Raw genomic sequence first — 18266 nt, 5'->3', positions numbered from 1 at the left:
GAGAGGAGTCTGCTCCCTTAGCTCTGGGCCCCTTGCTTGCACCTGCAGCTCAGCTTGGGAGGGCTTGGGAGCAGAAGATGCTCTTCTCTGATGCTGCCCTTGGGAAAACAGCTTACATGGGAGCTAGGTTCTAGAGTCAGTGAGGAAGAGAGAGATGGCACAGAGTCAAAATATCCTTGAACTCATTAAGTTACTCATAAAAACAGAGTGGTTGATGGTATATGTATAACCTTGGATGCTACCATCATACACACCAATGACTGAGAACCATTGACCTAGCACAGAGAAGGAAACAAAGGAAAGAAGGGAAGGTGGGAAAGAGAGAGGAAGAAGGGTCTATGTACAGATGGGTGAGCTCTCAGACCTTTCTGCCTTTAAGTTAACACTCAGACCTCTAGTGGTGACTGAGCAGTGGTGGGACATTCTAGAGTGTTCCTGCCTATCCAAAAGGCTTACTTCACTCTATTTAAACACTAAGCCATTCTATATGTAAGTAGATATATTGGTCCTTATGAAGCTGAGTGATTGGAATCATGTCCACTTGAGGGTTGGGTTCTAAAGCCAGTGTAAGGACACATGCCTTGTGCTTCCTTCCCTGGAGATCATTTCCTGGTATTGGAATGGAAAAAAATGTCAAGTGTTGGCTGAGAAATTCACAAGCAGAGGAATCTGGGGGCAGACATATGGCACAAGGAGTGCCACATCAGGATGGAGACAAAGATGGGAGGATTAAGAGAGGGAACAAAGCAGAGAATAGTCCTGTATCAATGTGTGTGTCAGCCTGGGTGAGGGGCTTTGGTTATGGCTTATCAGACTGAAGGTGGAGAAAGTAAGTCATGTCTATTATCCATTGTCCATAAAAGAGAGTTGGCCTCATAAGCATGGCCCATCCAGCCTTCAGCTCAGATGCACAAGGGGAGTTCCCACCAAAGCTCCTTCTGACCCGTATTCTTCCTCATAGAAACTTCACGCTTTTCCACCACCCAATGTATGGGAATTGCTACACGTTCAACAACAGAGAGAACGAGACTATCCTCAGCACATCCATGGGGGGCAGCGAGTATGGTAAGGAAATCCACACCAACAGTGAGCACACTGGCAGCAGGACAGTTGGGGTGCCCGAGCCTTCCAGAAAGGCGGGCTCTCTCCATCTAGCCAGAAACCAGGGACACCACGTCCCCTTTTGCTGCAGTGTCTCTGTCAGCATCTGTGCGGGCTCCTTTTTTCGGTGTCTGTTTTCCTTTCTGACATCTCCTCTTTACTTTTGAGAGACAGAAAGAGATCACATCACCGGGGTTTCTTTTCCTGGAAAACCACTCTGGTTTGAGCTTGTAGTTGGAAGGAGTAATGCAGGGCAGGCAGCTTTCAGACGGACTTGAACCCAGATACGCAGAACAGGAGATTAAGGAGGCAAACATACCTTTATCTTGGTTAAGATAACGCATTCTGGAGCCAAAACCCAGCTCTGCCACTCACCGTGTGACCCCGTGCAAGTTACTGCACTTCATCTACAAAGTGGAACTCACGATAATATGTGTGCTCTAAGGTTGTCAAGAGGACTTAATGTATATATAGTGCTTCAAGTAAGTCCTGGCACACACTGGATTAGTCTGCTCAGGCTGCATAACAAAATAGCCTGAAAAACAGAAATTTATGTTCTCTCTGTTCTGGAGGCAAGGGGCCCAGGGTCAAGATGCTGGTGAATTTGGTTCCTGGCTTGCAGATGGCTGCCTTCCTGCTCTGTCCTCACCTGGCCTTTCCTCTGTGGCAAGCAGACAGAGAGAGAGAAAAAGAGAGCACTGGTATCTCCTCCTATCCTCATAAGGACACCAGTCCTATGGGATCGGGGCTTGCCTTATGACTTCATTTAACCTTAATTACCTCCTTAAAGGGCCTACCTCCAATACTGTCACATTACAGGGTAGGATTTCAACATATGAATTTAGAGGGAGGGCAACACAGTTCAGTCCTCAACACACATGAAACACACAATCAATGCTGGCTGTGGTTGTCATTCCTACTGTTAGTAGCATTACCACTCCTATCACCAGCACCAGTAATACCATTACGACCTCCCGCCCTGGCACGACCACTGCTCTGCCACGGTGACTTTTGTAGGGCAGCCGGCAACAGACGGGCCTGGCTTACCCACAAGAGGAATTTGTGCAAAGTCCTAGGCAAATGGAACACAATTTGATATACAGATATGCTCCCACAGGGAAAGGCAAGGTCTTGTCATAGAGGAAAACAGCATGTGGGGGCCTAGCGTTTGCCACTGTGTGGCCTGTATTATTACCAAGTCTGCAAGAGACAGTAACTCAGGACATGTACTTTGGTGGGAAGAAGTAGTCTGGGAGCTGGGAGCTAAGAGTGCAGAGTCCTGGCTCTGCTACCTATGCGCTGTGTGACCTTGAGCAAATCACTTGCCTGCTCTGGGCTTCAGTTCTTTTAATTGCAAATGGGAGAAGTCAGAATGAACTCTCAAAGTTTTCTTTTTTCTTTTCTTTCTTTCTTTTTTAAAGATTTTGTTTATTCATTTGAAGGAGAGAGAGCACAAGAAGGGGGAGCAGCTGAGGGAGAGGGAGAAGCAGACTCCCTGCTGAGATTCGGCAGGGAGCCCGCTTCTCCCTCTGACCCTCTCCCCTCTCATGCTGTTTCTCTCTCTCTCTCTCTCTCTCTCTCACTCTCGCTCTCTAATAAATAAATAAATAAATAATCTTTAAAAAAGAAAATCCTAATGAGGGCTACAAGGAAAATCAAGTAGTGAAAGGGAAGGGGGTGCTGGGGCCAGGACGGGGGTTTTATTTCAGATAAGGAGGCATCTGTGACAAGAGTTAGTTAGGGGTAAGAAGATCCACAGAAGAGCATCTGGGGCACTAACCTAAGTACAAAAACCCTGAGAAGGAAACGAATTTGATGTGCTCTAGAAACAGAAAGAAGTCCAGTGTACCCGGAGCTTCTTGAGAGAGCGGGGAGGGGACGAGGAGGGAAACGGAAGCAGGGCTGCATCCCTGTAGGCGTGACAGCCACAGTCAGGTTACGGATTTTATTCCATGGAATTTCCACCGAAGGGTTTTGGGCAAGGGAGTGACCTGATTTGATTTCCAATTTTATTTTTTAAAATTTTTAAAAAAGATTTATTTATTTGTCTGAGAGAGAGAGGCAGAGAGGCAGAGGGAGAGAGAGAGTCTTAGGCAGATTCCACACTGAGCACAGAACCCGACGCGGGGCTCTATCTCCTGACCCGAGCCGAAACCAAGAGTCAGATGCTCAACTGACTGTGCCACCCAGGTGCCCCTGATTTCCAATTTTCAAAGGTCCCTCTGGCTGCTGGATGCAGAATATCCTGCAAGGGTAGGAGCTGGAGTATGGAGAGAAGTTAGACCAGTGATCAGATACTCCATTAGTGCTTTTCTATAAGGGTTTAAGCAGCCATAGCACTGCATGTCCCTTTGGACGCTCTGCAGAATGCCCCATCCCAAAGGACCACGCGGAAATGCATGTCTCAGGTAGGGTAGCAGTTCCTTTATAGCTCAGCAGAACTGTGGCGGTAATGCTGTTTTGGGGGACACAGCAGTGAGCAAGTTGAGCACCATCCCTCCACCCCCTCTTCTCCATGAAGCTTCCGGTCTAGCCCTGTCCATCTTTTACTTGTCGGAAATGCCTGCTTCTTGGTTTGGAGCCTCCCAAAGCGGTGGGAGAGGTAGGCTAGCGCCAGGGAATGTTTAATGAGCCTTTGACCGCAGTAGCCTTTTGTCTTCCCAGGGCTGCAGGTCATCTTGTACATAAATGAAGAGGAGTACAACCCCTTCCTGGTGTCCTCCAGCGGGGCCAAGGTGATTGTCCATCGGCAGGATGAATACCCCTTCATCGAGGATGTGGGAACAGAGATCGAGCCTGCCATGGCCACCTCCATAGGGATGCACCTGGTAAGAGAATGTTCTGATCTCTGTAGGTGTGGCAAGAAAAACAGGTCTTTTTTTTCCAAGAATAACCAATAAGGCACGGCTTTTGGAAAAGTGTGTTGGTTTCAAAAGGAAGCATAGTCCTAGATTTGCTAATAGTTCCCGCAATGGTCACTCCAGCAGTTCTACTAAAGGCTGTCTTTGCATCTTCTGTATGGATGAACGAGGACACAGGATGCCATTTTGGGAAAGAATTGAAGGAATCTTGCTTGTCGCAAAGGCAGACACTAGCATTTATGGAACCTGTGCTGGGAGCAAAGCCTCAGACACTAACTATATCCGTCACTAATATAAATAGAGCAGATTAACACCTTTCCTTCTGGGCCACCTAAACGTCTATGAGGCATGTGAACCACTCCTTAATCGCTAATGGGAAGTCACTGGGCCACTGGAGCCCTATTTAGCCAATCATACTTCATCAATTTCACCTCATTCATCAAGAACCTCCTTCTCCCTCAACTCTTTGACTTTCTCTTACCTCACTGGTTGCTAAAAACACTCATACCTGTCAACAGAAGCACATCTGGGCTGCAGACTCCAATCCCTGAGTCAACTATGCCCTATAGGAGCAGAAGGGCAAAGAGAGGGCCGTGCCCCAGATACTCCACTACTTACACAATCTTCTTGTTTGCAGGACTGAGGTCTTTTTATGCCAGTAACTCTCCACCTTTTGTCTTCATTCCTTGCAAATCTGTCCTCCAGAGCAGTGGTTTCCAAATCTGACTGATCGTCTGACTCAGATCCACAGAATCAGAATCTCTTGAAAGATGAGCCCAAGATCTGTGTTTTTACCAAACTCTGGTGATTATTCCAAGAGGCAGAAAACCGAGGAACCTCAGCTTTAGAAAGTTGAGTAGTTCAACGCAAGAGGAGAAGCAAAGTGTGTCTTCCCAAGCGAAAGTAAAGCTAGAATGACAAAATCTTTAGCACAGCCTTAAATGATGGCTTCGTATTGGGTTATAAAGTGATATAGTGAGCACTGGGGCTTGTATATCCATCCATTATTTATCCATTCAACAAGTATTTTCTGAGCATCTTCATGTGCTGGACAGTGGGACCATATCAGAGTGTAAGACACCGTCGCTGTCCTGTCGGAGCTTAGAGTCTGGCAGAGAGGATCAATCACAAACAAAAAATTGCACAGGGACGCCTGGGTGGCTCAGTCGGTTAAGTGTCTGCCTTCGGCTCAGGTCATGATCCCAGGGTCCTGGGATCGAGTCCCACATCGGGCTCCTTGCTGAGCAAGGGGCCTTCTTCTCCCTCTGCCTGCCTCTGTCTCTCTCTCTCTCTCTGATAAATAAATAAAATCTTAAAAAAAAACACACAAAAATTGCACAAATGATTAATTATAATCATCATTAGCGCTACCAAGGAGAAATGCAGGATGCACGAAAACCCATCCGGGGGATGGCTGACCTAAGGCTTTTTTTTAATGGGGGGAAATGGGGAGTTCAAGGAGTACTTTTCTAAGCAAGCAATATTTAAGTTGAGACAGCCGAGATGATGACCTGAGTACACAGTGACATTCCAGAGGAAATCTGTGGCTTCTGTGCCCCCATCAAATGGACAATCCTGGACAAGAGAAACAATTAGGATGGTTGCCTGGAACCTGGGTTCTCTCGGAAGGCACAATCCAATGTGGGAAGTTTGTTTCAACATGAGAAGTGTTGTGTACCAACTTGGACTGTGCGAATACAGATTTCTGCCCCCCCCAATAATCCTGAGCCCCAAGCTATGAGACTGTGGCTTGGAAAGACTTTAGGGTACCACTTAAGGATCTGGGTCATTGATTCTTCTATTCACCAGGACTGCAAAACTCCCAAATCGGAATAGTGAACATTTTCACCCAACATTGCCCATGCAGTTTTATCTGCGCCCCGGACGAGGACTTGGGATTTGCAGTACATCTTATCCTTTAAGAAATTTTTGTTACCTACCCTTTGGCCCTCTCTTTCCCTTCCGCCTTTCACAGTGTCTGCAGGCTTGGGGGAGAGGATCAAGAGCTTGGAAAAGTGCAAGAACTAAGGAATTCTGCCCTCTGATTTCCTTCTCCGAGCTTAGCAATACCCACCACTTTGTTAAGCAAATGGTTTCTTTAGCAATGGTGGGTAAACAAAGACATGGGTGGGTTTTCTGCTATACCTCATCTGAGATGTAGAAAACCAAATTGACAGAGCTAGGTCAGTCAGCTCTTTTTCTGATTTATGAGCATTTGGAACAACAAAAAGTAATCTTAGGGATTATTAAGAGGTCAACATGGGGTTACTAAGAAGAAGTCCAAACAAACTAGACTTCCTTCCTTTCTTATTTTTTATTTCTTTACTTATTTTTCTCGATAGGCATGTTAAGCTGGTAGACACAGTCAGTTAAAATTTTTCCTTTATTCAGTAAGGGACTGTGTGTCCAAAGCACTGGAAATTTAGAGATGAATACAACAGAACACCTATCTTTAAAGATCTTATCTATAAGACCGCACAGCTTTGTGAAACAGTTCCCAGCTCCGTGGGAACAGAGACATTCAGTCTTGTTACCAGGCTCAGTTCTTAGAACATAGTAGATGCTCAGTAAATGATGCTGGATGGATAGATGGATGTATGGATGGATGTACAGATGGTGGGGAGCCCAGACTGTTGGTGAGCAGATGGATGTACAGATGGTTGGGAGCAGCTGAAGCTGAAGGCTTCCTAGCTGATAGATTCTTGAAGGACAAGTGTCAGGCAAATAGTTTCCGGAAGGGCTAGTCCAAATAAAGGGCAAAGCCATTACAAAGGCATCACAGGAAGGATTTTAAGCTGAGTGGTGAAACTTTTTGAGAAATCTCTTTGGCTGAAGTATAGTCAAGATAAAGTAATCAAGAAAAAGGAATCAAGATACTGGAGGCAGCAAACTGACAGTAATTCCAGAAAGAAAAGATGAGACCCTTAGCTGAGGCAATGGCTGTAGGGATGAGCATAAGTGAATGGATTTGAGAGATACTACAGCATGGAAGCAACAGGGCTTGGCAACCAAGGTCAGTGAGGAAAGACCTCACTAAAAGGGAAGTTAGATTGATATTTAGATTTTGGCTTGGGCAGTGGGGTGGATGGGGGTGCCAGGCTCAGAATTAGGGAATGCAATAGGAGGGATAAGTTTGTGGGGGAAGATGATCACTTCGGTTTGGGACATAACCCAAGTTGTTGTGCCTTTGGGAAATCAAGGTGAAAATGTCCAGAAATGCTATGAACCTGGAGCTCAGGAGAAAAACAGAGGTGGGGGTTGGGGTGGGCATCTAGCATAATTCTAGAGTTGGAAATAAATGGCATCACCCAAGACCTGAGACAGAATGCAAATGTTTAAGGCCTGAGCAGAAAGAAAATGAAGAAATAGAGGCAGAGAATGAGGAGTGGAAGCCAGAAAGAATTGGTGTCCGATAAATCAAAGAAGAGAGTTTCAAGGAAGTGTGAACCAAAGTGCCAAATGCCACTGAGAGGTCAGTCAAGACAAAGGGCAAAAGGTGTTCTCTGGGTTTGGCAACCAAGAGATCACCGGTGGTTTTTGCCAGAGCAGTTTTCAGTGGAAGAAATGGAACAGAAACCAAAGTACAATCAGCTGGATCATGAATGGGAGACGAGGAAGTGGGCAAGGGTAGACAACTCACCCAGGGTGGTGTGGAGCCAGGTCTTGGAGAGAGGGGAGACTTCACTGTCATTGCAAACCCTACTGTGCATTTTTATCTTAAAACACATGCACACCTCTTTTCACAAGCATGTGCATAACAGGGACTAAGGACCCAGAGTTGCACTTTGGTTGTGTAATCGCAATGTCTCAGTTACCTCATCTGTGAAATGGCTATGATAATAAAAATGTGACTTTATAGGCTAATGAGAATTCAGTGAGTTGATTCATGTGAAGCACTTGGAACAGTGCTTCATGTGTAGTAAGTGTTCCCAAAATATTGGCTGTTACTATACTTTTTATTTTTAAGAGGAGAGATGTGAAGGAAAGGAAAAATAAGTTTGAAGCTAAAAGAGAGGTTAGGAAAGTTCTTCTTATCCTTGGTGACACTTTCCTCCTTTATGAGACGTTGATCTCTTCCATATATATAGAAAAAGTACTAGTTATTTGCCATTTGTGTTGTAAATATCTTTCCCAGTTTGTGCATTCCTTTCAGTTTACTTTATGCTACTGTTTCACATGCAAACTTTTCAAATGTTCACATAGTTAAAATCTTTGTTTTCTTCTTTAGTCATTACGCTTATTGAGGATTTTCCTTCCTTGAGATCAGATACTGAGCTGAGCTACCTTCCAGTTATTTTATTATTTCACTTAATACTTTAACTCACTAGAATGTTTTTTCTGCAGGATGTGAAGTAGACATAGAATTCACTGCTTCCTCCAAAGAATCAACAGTAGTCCTAACTTCATATATTGTGTAATTATTTTTCTTTCCTCCATTGATTAAAAGTATAAACTTTGCCATACACAAATAAATTTTATAATTTATTACAATATAAAAACAGAAGAAAAGCAAAAAGAGAGTTAAACCACCCATAATTCCATCTAGGGCATCATGCTGCTGCCTGGGCTTTTCCCTGGCATAGTTCATACCTTTAAAGAGGTGAGTTGGAGGGGCGCCTGGATGGCTCAGTCAGTTAAGCTCAGTTAAGCTCAGGTCATGATCTCAGGGTCCTGGGACTGATCCTGCATCAGGCTCCCTGCTGAGCGGGGCCTCTGCTTGGCCCTCTGCCACTCCCCCCCCTCATTCTCTCTTTCTCTCTCTCAAATAAATAAATGACATCTAAGAAGCTGAGGATTCCTGTGCAAATGCTGGCCTCCCTCAGGATTCTAAGAAGGAAGCAGATAAGATCTGGTGTGATAAAAATGGGCCTTGTTGCCCACACATATACTCACATAGACTTAATCACACCTACATATACCCATGCATGCACACACATACACACATCTCACACACACGTACGCACCAACACGAATGAGTGCTCACACATATATACAAAACTTGCATCCATTCACATACATATGTACCCATTCTCATTTTTGTGTCCCTAGGGGTCAGGGACAGATCAGCAGTTCTGAAAAACTGATGGTGGAGGGGAGAGAGAAAGGGAGGGAGGGAGAGAGGGAGGGAGAGAAAAAGAGAGCAAGCCAGAGAGGGAGCACTAGAGTGCCCACCCCATCTGCCCTACCTCCCCACCTTCCAATCCCGCCCTATCCAAATTGCTTTAGGAAGCAACCTGAATAACCCAGGGGCTCTGAGTTCAATAAGTATTGTTACAGAGGACTGGGCCATTGAGGACTCAAAAGCATAAAAGTCAAAAGATGATTTCTGGAAGTGGCCCGTGGGCTGGTCCTCCAAGTAGAAGGAGCTCCAGCCACCTTTGCCGGCAGCACACGGCTTCTCCAAGTAGACAAACCCTGTCACCTAGATGCCAGGGTCTTATACTCCCTGCCCCCCACCCCCACCCCAGGCAGGTAAAGCCTGTAGCTGCCACACGCTGGGACCACTCAGCAGGACTCAGGAGCTTGAAGGAACATCTGCCCAGGGAGCCTGCAGCTTGGGGGAAGCTTAGAGGGTGGCAGTGAGTTGAAGTGCCCTCCAGGGAAGCCACGCTCAGCATCTTTGTACCCCAGTGCCCAGCCAGCCCTGGCATGTTCTAGAGACTCTAAATCTGTTAGCCACCCAGCTATTGGAGGAATGAAGTCAGTCTGTTTATTTTGTACTGACACAGAAAGATGCTCACTCTTCATTGTTAGTGACGAGGAGATTTCAGGGCAAAGGGAATGTGTGAGTACATATTTGCCTGTCCACTTGTCTGTCTGTCTTTCTGTCTGTATATCTGAGATCAGATCTGCTCCTCTCCTAGGAAAGAGAGGAGACCACATTGAGGAAAGACCACTTTCCCCTTTGCTTCTGTTGTTTAAATGTTTTAAAACGGGCACTGGCAATTGCCCTTGAGGTCCCTGCAGTTAATTGAGGGCCACTAATGGACAGCAGATGGATTACAATATAAACAGAAGGAGATTACAACTACTTGAGATTTCTACATTTTCCACCTAGGTCAAACTCCTTGATTCCTCCCTCTGTTATTTTTCTGTCTATCTGGCCACTCTTCAGTGGAAAAAAAAGATTTTCTTTCCTCCCACAAATCTGCCATTGATTTCCCCTTTTCTCCCACTCTCAGAAAACAAAAAAAAGACAAAAAACAAAAACAAAACAAAACAAAAAAACAAGGAACCTGGCTATAAGCTGGTCACAATTTATATTCAATTATCATTGCCTCCTGGGAGACATTATTCTTTTTTTTTTTTAATTGGCTTGTCTGGATTTTTTATTTGCAGTGACAAATATTAAGCTAGAGCCAAACTTAGTAAACCACGATAAAACATTATTTCATGTGGTTTTTGAACTGTGAGTTACGATCCTCTCACCTCCTCTGATCAGGGTATCATTCTACTCTCTGGAGCATTCCTTGGCCCTCTCTAAGAAAGTCAATTTTTCCAAGTCAACTTCTGGGACCGGAAGACAAGAGGATAGGAAATGGGCCCTTCCCTGGGAGGAGAATCCCACGAAGCACACAGTCACTGCTTGTCTTTTTTCCCCTTCCTGTGCCCTCCCAGTGGATTGTCCAATGGCTTACTACCATTTTGAAATCCAAATCCAGATTTCTCAGCATGCCAGAGGAGGCTGCCATGATTTGGCCTTGACCTCCCTCTCTGGCTTCATCTTTCTCATGCTGCCTTCCAGCCACCCTGGTCCTACCCGACATCAGCCTTTGCTGCGGCTTCTGCCCTATCCCCTTCCTCCACTTCTTAGCAAATCCACCTCTTTCTTGCCATTCTTTGTGGAGCCAACGTGTCCCTTTCTCAAAGGCATCCTCCTCAATCATTCTTGGAAAGACTGCACCCGTCCCCGCAAGCCCTCCAGTCCCTCTTCCCAGTTTCACTGATCACTAGCCATAATTATCCAAAATTATCTCATGCATCTATTTGCCTTTTGGCTGTCTGTCTACCCCACTGGAAAGTAATGTCCACAAGAGCAGGGAGCTTGTCTCTATTGATCATTGTTGAGTCCACAGTGCCTAGAATAGCACCACGCACCTAGTAGGTGCTTGAGAAATATTTGTTAAATGAAGGACTAAATGCTCAGCTCCCAGGGGTGCCCCCATCTGGGTCCTGGGGCTGGGTAGGGCTGAATGCATGCTGCTGTGATTACAGACGGAGTCCTTCAAGCTCAGTGAACCCTACAGCCAGTGCACGGAGGACGGGAGCGACGTGCCGATCAGTAATATCTACAACGCGGCATATTCCCTCCAGGTATGGGCGGGAGGGGGCACTCAGCCCTGGGTTGTGGTCTGGACACAGGAGACAGTTATCTATAGGGTGGGGTGTGTCTGGGACCAGGAACTCTGCTGATAATTCCTGGGGTTCATCCAAAGACCTCAAGAACAAACAACGCCAGTTGGTTCCAGTCCTCTTCAATCCGTCTGTAACCAGAGCCGAATTGATTGATTGAGGTTTGCATGGAACACAATGTACAGCTGAGACAGGCCTGCTTCCTAAATAGGTCTTGGCAAGTGAGGGACAGGAGAGAAGCAGTCTGGGGGAGGCCTTGGCCAAAGGGTTGGGAGCCTGGCTTCTGGGCCCCTCATGGCCCACACTCGATGATGTCCTCGGGCAAGTGATGACATCCCCAGCAGTCACAGGGGGAGGTGGGATTGGATCAGGGCCTGCTAACTGGCAGCCCCCAGGCCCCTTCCAGGCTGCACACCTAGTTTTTTTTCTGGCCTGGATGGTGTTTAAAAGTCAGGGAATTTCATAAGAAAACCCAGATTTCCAGCTTCTCTTGAAAAACAAGATCTGGCAACATCAGGCCCACAGCCCTGCGGTGTAAACAGTGGGTGGAGTTGCCCGGTTCAAGGAGACACATGTTCTCCTTTCCCATAGTCCCCACCGGCCCCTAGTGTATCACCTCTATCACTGGCCCCTGAAAGGATTTGAATTTGCAACCCTTGAGTGCGATCATCCGTTATGCCTTCTCTTACATTCTGGGAGTCTGCAGTTCCCCTCCTCCTGGGATGCTCAGAGTTAATGAGAATCATTCCAGTAGAATAAAAAAGATCAGGTGTTCCTACGTTCGCACTGAGTCCTCTAGCTTACATTGGAGCTGAGCTGAGAGGTGGTAGGGACGCTAAGTGAAAAGAGACTGTTAGTCAAAGAATGTCTACTTATAATAGAAATACAATCAAACTGACTTCAAGACCAAAAGGAAAGCTCAGCTCATTGGAAAGACACTCCTGGATAAAATTTAGTGAGAGGCTACCATGGACAAACACCTTACATATAGCAATTCATTTCCTGCTCACAACAACCTCGTGAAGTAGGTACTGTTATACTTATTTCAACGGTGAAGAAACCAGAGAAGTTAAGGAACTTGCCTGAGGTCACACAGCTGGGGTGTGGCAAACCTGGGATTTGAACTGGAGTAGCCTGCCTTCAGAGCCCTTGCCATGAGCTTGCATGCTATAAGCTTTGTGGCTATGGTGGTAGCTTATGATCTCCAAGGATCCAGCGTGGAGGGCCTGCACCTGAGAACAGAAAAGCGAGGGCCTCTCTTTCTTGGCATCTGCTCCGATGTCCCCCCACTCCCCTGGGTCAGCACTCAAGTCATTGAGAAAGGACCGCCCCAGGTCCAGCCCCAGCTCAGCCTGTTCTCCTCCTCTCAGTTAATCTGAATTCTCAATCACTTTTCCACCTCGGTCCCTTTGGTGCCAGGGCCACCCCTGGCCCAGTCCACTGGGGCACATTTATGCGGTCCGCCAAGGCTGTGGGAAGCCGGCCCCCTGGATGCGGGTTGTGTAGGGAGGGAGCTCTCTGGAGTCCATGTACAAGGAGGTTAAGGGAACCCCTGGGTTTCGTCTTTCAGATCTGCCTTCACTCGTGCTTCCAGACAAAGATGGTGGAGAAATGTGGGTGTGCCCAGTATAACCAGCCTCTACCTCCAGCAGCCAACTACTGTAACTACCAGCAGCACCCCAACTGGAGTAAGTGAGACCTGCCCCAGAAGTGGGGTCCGCCCAGCCCCAGCACCAGCCTATGCTAGGGCCTTTTGCAGGATGGAGGTATTGATAGAGAGATAAGAGGCAGAGTTTTACTCCTGTCCTCAAGCCTGGCTTGAATTCCACTTTCTGATTAAGGACCAAATGCTGAACCCCAGCGTGTGCTGAGAGGTTGGCCACCTCTGACAGCTCCAGGAGGCAGGAACCACGGATGGTACCCTTTCACGGAACAGACAACTGAGGCTCAGGATGGTTGAGCAACTTGTCCAAGGTCACCCAGCCAGGGAGTAACAGAGCTAGACTCAAAGCCAGTGCTGCTGACCCCCCAGCGTATGTCCTTAACCTCCACAGTATTCTGTCTCTCAACATGACAGAGCAGCATTTGTTTCCAGAGAACAGGAAAGGGGAGGAGAAATCATTACAAGGAGACTCTGGGGGCTCCATGGCTAACCCCCCCGAAGGGCACTGTGGCCCCGAAGCTCACACTGCCCTCTGCCTTGTCCCCAGTGTACTGCTATTATGAGCTGCACCAGGCCTTTGTCCGGGAGGAGCTGGGCTGCCAGGCGGTGTGCCGGGAAGCCTGCAGGTGAGTGGGCCTGGGAGGACGGAACACACAGGGCTGGGCCGGGCCGGGCCTCCCGCACTCACTCTGTGCCCTCCCCCCTTAGCTTTAAGGAGTGGACACTGACCACCAGTCTGGCACAGTGGCCATCCATGGTTTCCGAGGTAAGTTACCTTGCCCCCTCTTTCGCCTCATATCCTCAGCCCGGAGCCTGATGTTCCACCTGGGTCCTCTGGCTTCGGGGAGAGATGCACAGGGGAGGTCAGATGGGGTGCGGAGGCTAAGAGGGGAGGTGCATGGGCTGGCCCTGGGCTCTCAAGACATCCCCAGGTCATTCCTTATTTCTCTGTCACAGAAATGGTTGCTGCCCGTTCTCACTTGGGACCAAGGCCAGCAAATAAAGAAAAAACTCAACAAGTAAGCAGACCCCCGCCCTGTTTCCTCTTTCTCCACTGGCCCTGCCAAACCCTCTCTTGTTCGTTCACTCGTTCCTTTATTCAACAAATATTGATCAAGCTTGTGTCCGGAGCCAGGCCCTGCGCTAGGCCTGGGGCTCTCAAATGTTTTGACCGTAACCCATGGTATGAAAATGGTTTTCCATTGAATATATAAATGAGGTAAAAGTCTCATGGAATAGCACTTCCTTATGATGTACAAAGCACTCAGGCTGATCTTCAGACACTGCAAGCCGGTATAGCCAAACCAACTGTTTATATCCATTCCGGTGATCCTGGCACCGTTCGGAATGATCAGTGCCCATATCAGCTGACAAAGAGTTTGAACATCTCTGTGGCTGCGATGCGATATTTCCTATCCTGGTTTGCTTTGTCAAAGGTAGTGGTCATGGCCTAGGAAACTGATGTCATGGCTTCCTGATGTATCTTGACCTAGTTGGAAAAATATTCCTCTGAGCCATGCAGCTTCTGATCCCATTTAAATTTTCCACATCGAAATTCACTTCCAAGGGAGCTTTAACAAAAATCAGGCAGGCCAGAGTTCAGGGAGCCCAGGGGATGGAGACGAAGGTGTGAGAGAGGGTGGGGGAATTGCCATGTGACCTCACATCTCTCTGGGCCCTCCCCATCTCCACAGGGCCCAGCACCCAGGCCAGGCTAGCCTCCCACAATTATTGAATATCCACTAGGTGCCAGGTGCTGTGTGTGGTGTTGGGGGTACTATGATGACCGAGCAGACATGATCCCTGCCCAAAAGGGCCTTACGGTCTAGTCATAAAGATAGACTTTGACCAAGCCGTTGCAAACTATTAAACCAAGCATTGCAAGCCGGTGACCCCTAGACCAAATCCAGCTCCACAAAAGTAACCCATTACGTCTGGCTTTCCTTGAAAGATCAGAAGTTCTGGAAACAGCAAACCTCCGTTCTTCATAGCACTAAAGAGCTGAGTAGCAGTTGTCCCTTTGGAATAAGCATGGGCTTTCCAGTTTGCCACAGTCCTATCAGGAGGCCATTTAGTACAGCAGCTAACAGCATGGGTTGTGAAGCCAGATTCATCCAGGTCTGAATACTGGATCTGCCAATTACGAGCAGTGCATTCTTGGGCAAGTGACTTAACCATCCCGGGTCTTGGTTTCCTCATCTGTAAAATGGGGACGATGAAAACATAGCTAGCTAGGGTTGTTGTGAGCATCAAACAAGTGAATTTACATAAGCACTTAACGGTGGGTGGCAACACAGGAAGTGTCTGATAAATGCTGGCTGCTATTATGGTCATTGTCATTTCCCTACACTCAGCCTACCTCGCTTGTGTACATTACCTGCATGTCTCCTGTACATATTTGAGATTGCAATCAAACCATCGCAATGTCAAGGTTTAATGAAGAACAGGGTGCTAGGGGAGTATAGCTGGGTGGACTGACTTAGTCTGGAGGGTAGGAAATGGTTGTGGAGGGAACAACCAGGCCCAGGTTGGGCATGTGCTCTAGGGTACAGAAGGAGTCTCAGGGACCAGGTTCTAGGACCCCCGGGGAGCTCAGGGCCTGGGCCATGCTGGGGGCTGGGCAGGAGGGAGACAGTCACGCTAAAGGGTTGGTCGTCTGGTAGAATGCACAGGCGCCCGACTCACCTTGGCCCTGACTGTTGGAATTTCTGCAGGACAGACTTGGCCAAACTCTTGATATTCTACAAAGACCTGAACCAGAGATCCATCATGGAGAGCCCTGCCAACAGCGTGAGTAGCTTCCTTCTGGGACCTGTCTGGGGTCTGCAAATGTGCCCATCTGCCCAGCCTCAGAGAGCAGAGTCAGATGCCAGCGATTCAGTCTGAGCTGGCAGGGCTGCCATGGGCCATCCAGGCCTGGGATCAGCATAGGCAGAGGAAGAGGGGACTGGAAGCCCTCCAAACCCATTCAGGGCCAGCATTTGCCAGGGGCTCCCTTGGGAATCGGGGGTCCCTGCATGAGACCAACTTGGGAGGAGGGGCCCTCTTCACGGTGTGGCTTGACCTCCCTTGCAGATCGAGATGCTTCTGTCCAACTTCGGTGGCCAGCTGGGCCTGTGGATGAGCTGCTCTGTCGTCTGTGTCATTGAGATCATTGAGGTGTTCTTCATCGACTCCTTCTCTATCATTGCCCGCCACCAGTGGCAGAAGGCCAAGGAGTGGTGGGCCCGAAGGCACGCTCCCCCTGGCCCTCAGGGCCAGGACAACCCAGGCCTTGATGTAGACAATGACCTGCCCACTTTCACCTCCGCGTTGCGCCTGCCTCCAGCCCCAGGGACCCAGGTGCCTGGCACACCGCCTCCCAGATATAATACCTTGCGTTTGGAGAGGGCCTTTTCCGACCAGCTCACAGACACCCAGGTACCAGCTGAGTCCTGAGGCAGGGAGGTGAAGGGAAATATAGCTGGGACCCCCAGCCCCGGTCTGAGAACTTAGACCATGTCACCCTGTCTCCTGCATGTGGAAGGGACTCTTGGCACCCCTCTCTGGGCTTTTCAGAGACATTGAGGACAAGTCTGCTTTGACCAACAACATGGGGCCTGGGTGTGTGCAGGGGACCCATTGGCCCCTGCCCAGCCACCTTCACAGCCGTCCAGGGTGAGAAAGGGCCGGCCGCCCAAACCCCTGGCACATCTGCTCCAGAGAGAGATAGGGGTCGAGGAAATGGTGCCCAGCCAGCCGAAGGCCAGAAGGGAAGCCTGACAGAGCTTTCACCAGATCTTGAGAGAGAAAGACTCCTCCAAAGCCCCAAGCTGGGAGTTTCACCCACTCCTCCGGCCTGGGCTGGGGCCCAAGGATATGACCTGAAGTATCAAGGGCAGATAACCACTGCCTAGTGCCAACGCCAAGAAGAAGCACCAGCCTCGGAGCTGAGGCTGTGAAGAAACTGTTTTTAGGTTTTGACATTGGGGAGAGGTCTCTCCTCTGTGCCCTCAGGCAGGGAGCTGGCCCGAGGTCCTTGGAGTGTGTGGGGGTAGAGTGCAATGGGGGGCGGTCTGGGGATGTGACAGGAGGCCCTCACTCTGGGAGCATGGGGGGGGCCGTGTTCTGGGCAGCTAAGCCAGTGCCCGGGGCCCCTTACCCAAGCAAAGAAAGGTCTGCAAAAGGGCCTTGCCGGACACCCCAGCAAGTGGTGGCCCAAGGCACAAAGGATCATCTGATAACTCACTTCAGCCTCTCCTCCTCCCAGGCAGCCACTGCCCCCCCCCAAGGCCTGCCCCTCCGCAGCAAGCCAACCACCGCAGACAACCGTTTCTCTACTCACACTTTCCAACATGACAATACCTAACATGTATTAAGCACACAGTAGGAGTTCAATGTGAGCTCAGCAACAGTGTGCTGGGTGCTGTTCTAAGCACTTACGGAGACGAGTGTTGGGGACAGCAAACTGCAACCCATGGGCCAGATCCTGTTTTTGCTCATGACCTAGGAATATTTTGTATTTCACTTTTCTCAATGGTTAAAAAGATCAGAAGAAGACTCTTTTGTGACTCATGGAAATTATACAAGATTCCATTTTCAGTGTCCATAAATAAAGTTTTATTGGCACACAGCCATGCCCATTCATTTACGTATTATCTGCACCTGCGTTTGCGCTACAATGGCCGCCATCCCTGTAGTTGCAACAGAGACCCTAGGTTTGCAAAGCCTAACGTATGTATTCTCTGGCCCTTTATGGAGAAAAATCTTCCAATCTCTGGATTAAGCAGGTTTGATTATCTCATCGTATAGATGAAGAAACTGAGGCACAGACAGGTTAAGTTACTCACCCCAGCTGCCACGGCTAGGAAGTTGCAGAGCTGGGATGTGAACCCAGGCGGTCTGACCCCAGAGCCTGTGCACTCTATCATTCCATCACTTGGCATCCAAGCAGTGTCTGTGCCTTTTGAAGGTGAGGCTCAGGTCAGTCCAGGGGGGAGGAGGGAAGGCTCGGCATCTGGCGATAGGGCAAGAGGGATGCCCTTCATCCTTGGGTGCAGAGAGGCCTGCATTTCAGGCCTGCTTCCAGCACAGGGATGCTTGCTAGTGGAGGCAGGAGTCTGGGCCCCTCCTTGGGCCCCTCCCAGGGACACCTGGTCTAACCTGACTCCAGGCCAGTGGCTGCAACAGCTGTCTCTGCCCCCTGCAGTGACTCCACTGGACCTCACTGAGTGGAGCTCTGTGAGCAGGCCCGGCAGCCAGCAGGGAGGAGGTCACCGTGACCGTGACCATGACCGCGGGCTGGCTGT

The 18266-nt window shown here is 48.7% G+C and overlaps 1 protein-coding gene across 1 annotated transcript in view; it reads left to right on the top strand.

The window, feature by feature from the left end:
- SCNN1G (sodium channel epithelial 1 subunit gamma) overlaps positions 1-17578 on the top strand; it is a 28370-nt gene extending 10792 nt beyond the window's left edge. Inside the window, exons 5-13 of the mRNA XM_027612130.2 lie at positions 962-1065; positions 3766-3929; positions 11178-11276; positions 12886-13003; positions 13526-13604; positions 13687-13744; positions 13936-13997; positions 15693-15768; positions 16054-17578. Coding sequence (XP_027467931.1) covers positions 962-1065; positions 3766-3929; positions 11178-11276; positions 12886-13003; positions 13526-13604; positions 13687-13744; positions 13936-13997; positions 15693-15768; positions 16054-16416 — 1123 coding nt within the window. The 3' untranslated portion in view covers positions 16417-17578. The remainder of the gene's footprint in view (positions 1-961; positions 1066-3765; positions 3930-11177; positions 11277-12885; positions 13004-13525; positions 13605-13686; positions 13745-13935; positions 13998-15692; positions 15769-16053) is intronic.
- Positions 17579-18266: the final 688 nt, after the last annotated feature.

The sequence above is a fragment of the Zalophus californianus genome, chromosome 10 (genome assembly GCF_009762305.2).
Source record: "Zalophus californianus isolate mZalCal1 chromosome 10, mZalCal1.pri.v2, whole genome shotgun sequence".
NCBI classification, from domain to species: Eukaryota; Metazoa; Chordata; class Mammalia; order Carnivora; family Otariidae; genus Zalophus; species Zalophus californianus.
This window is presented reverse-complemented; position numbering and strand designations above follow the sequence as displayed.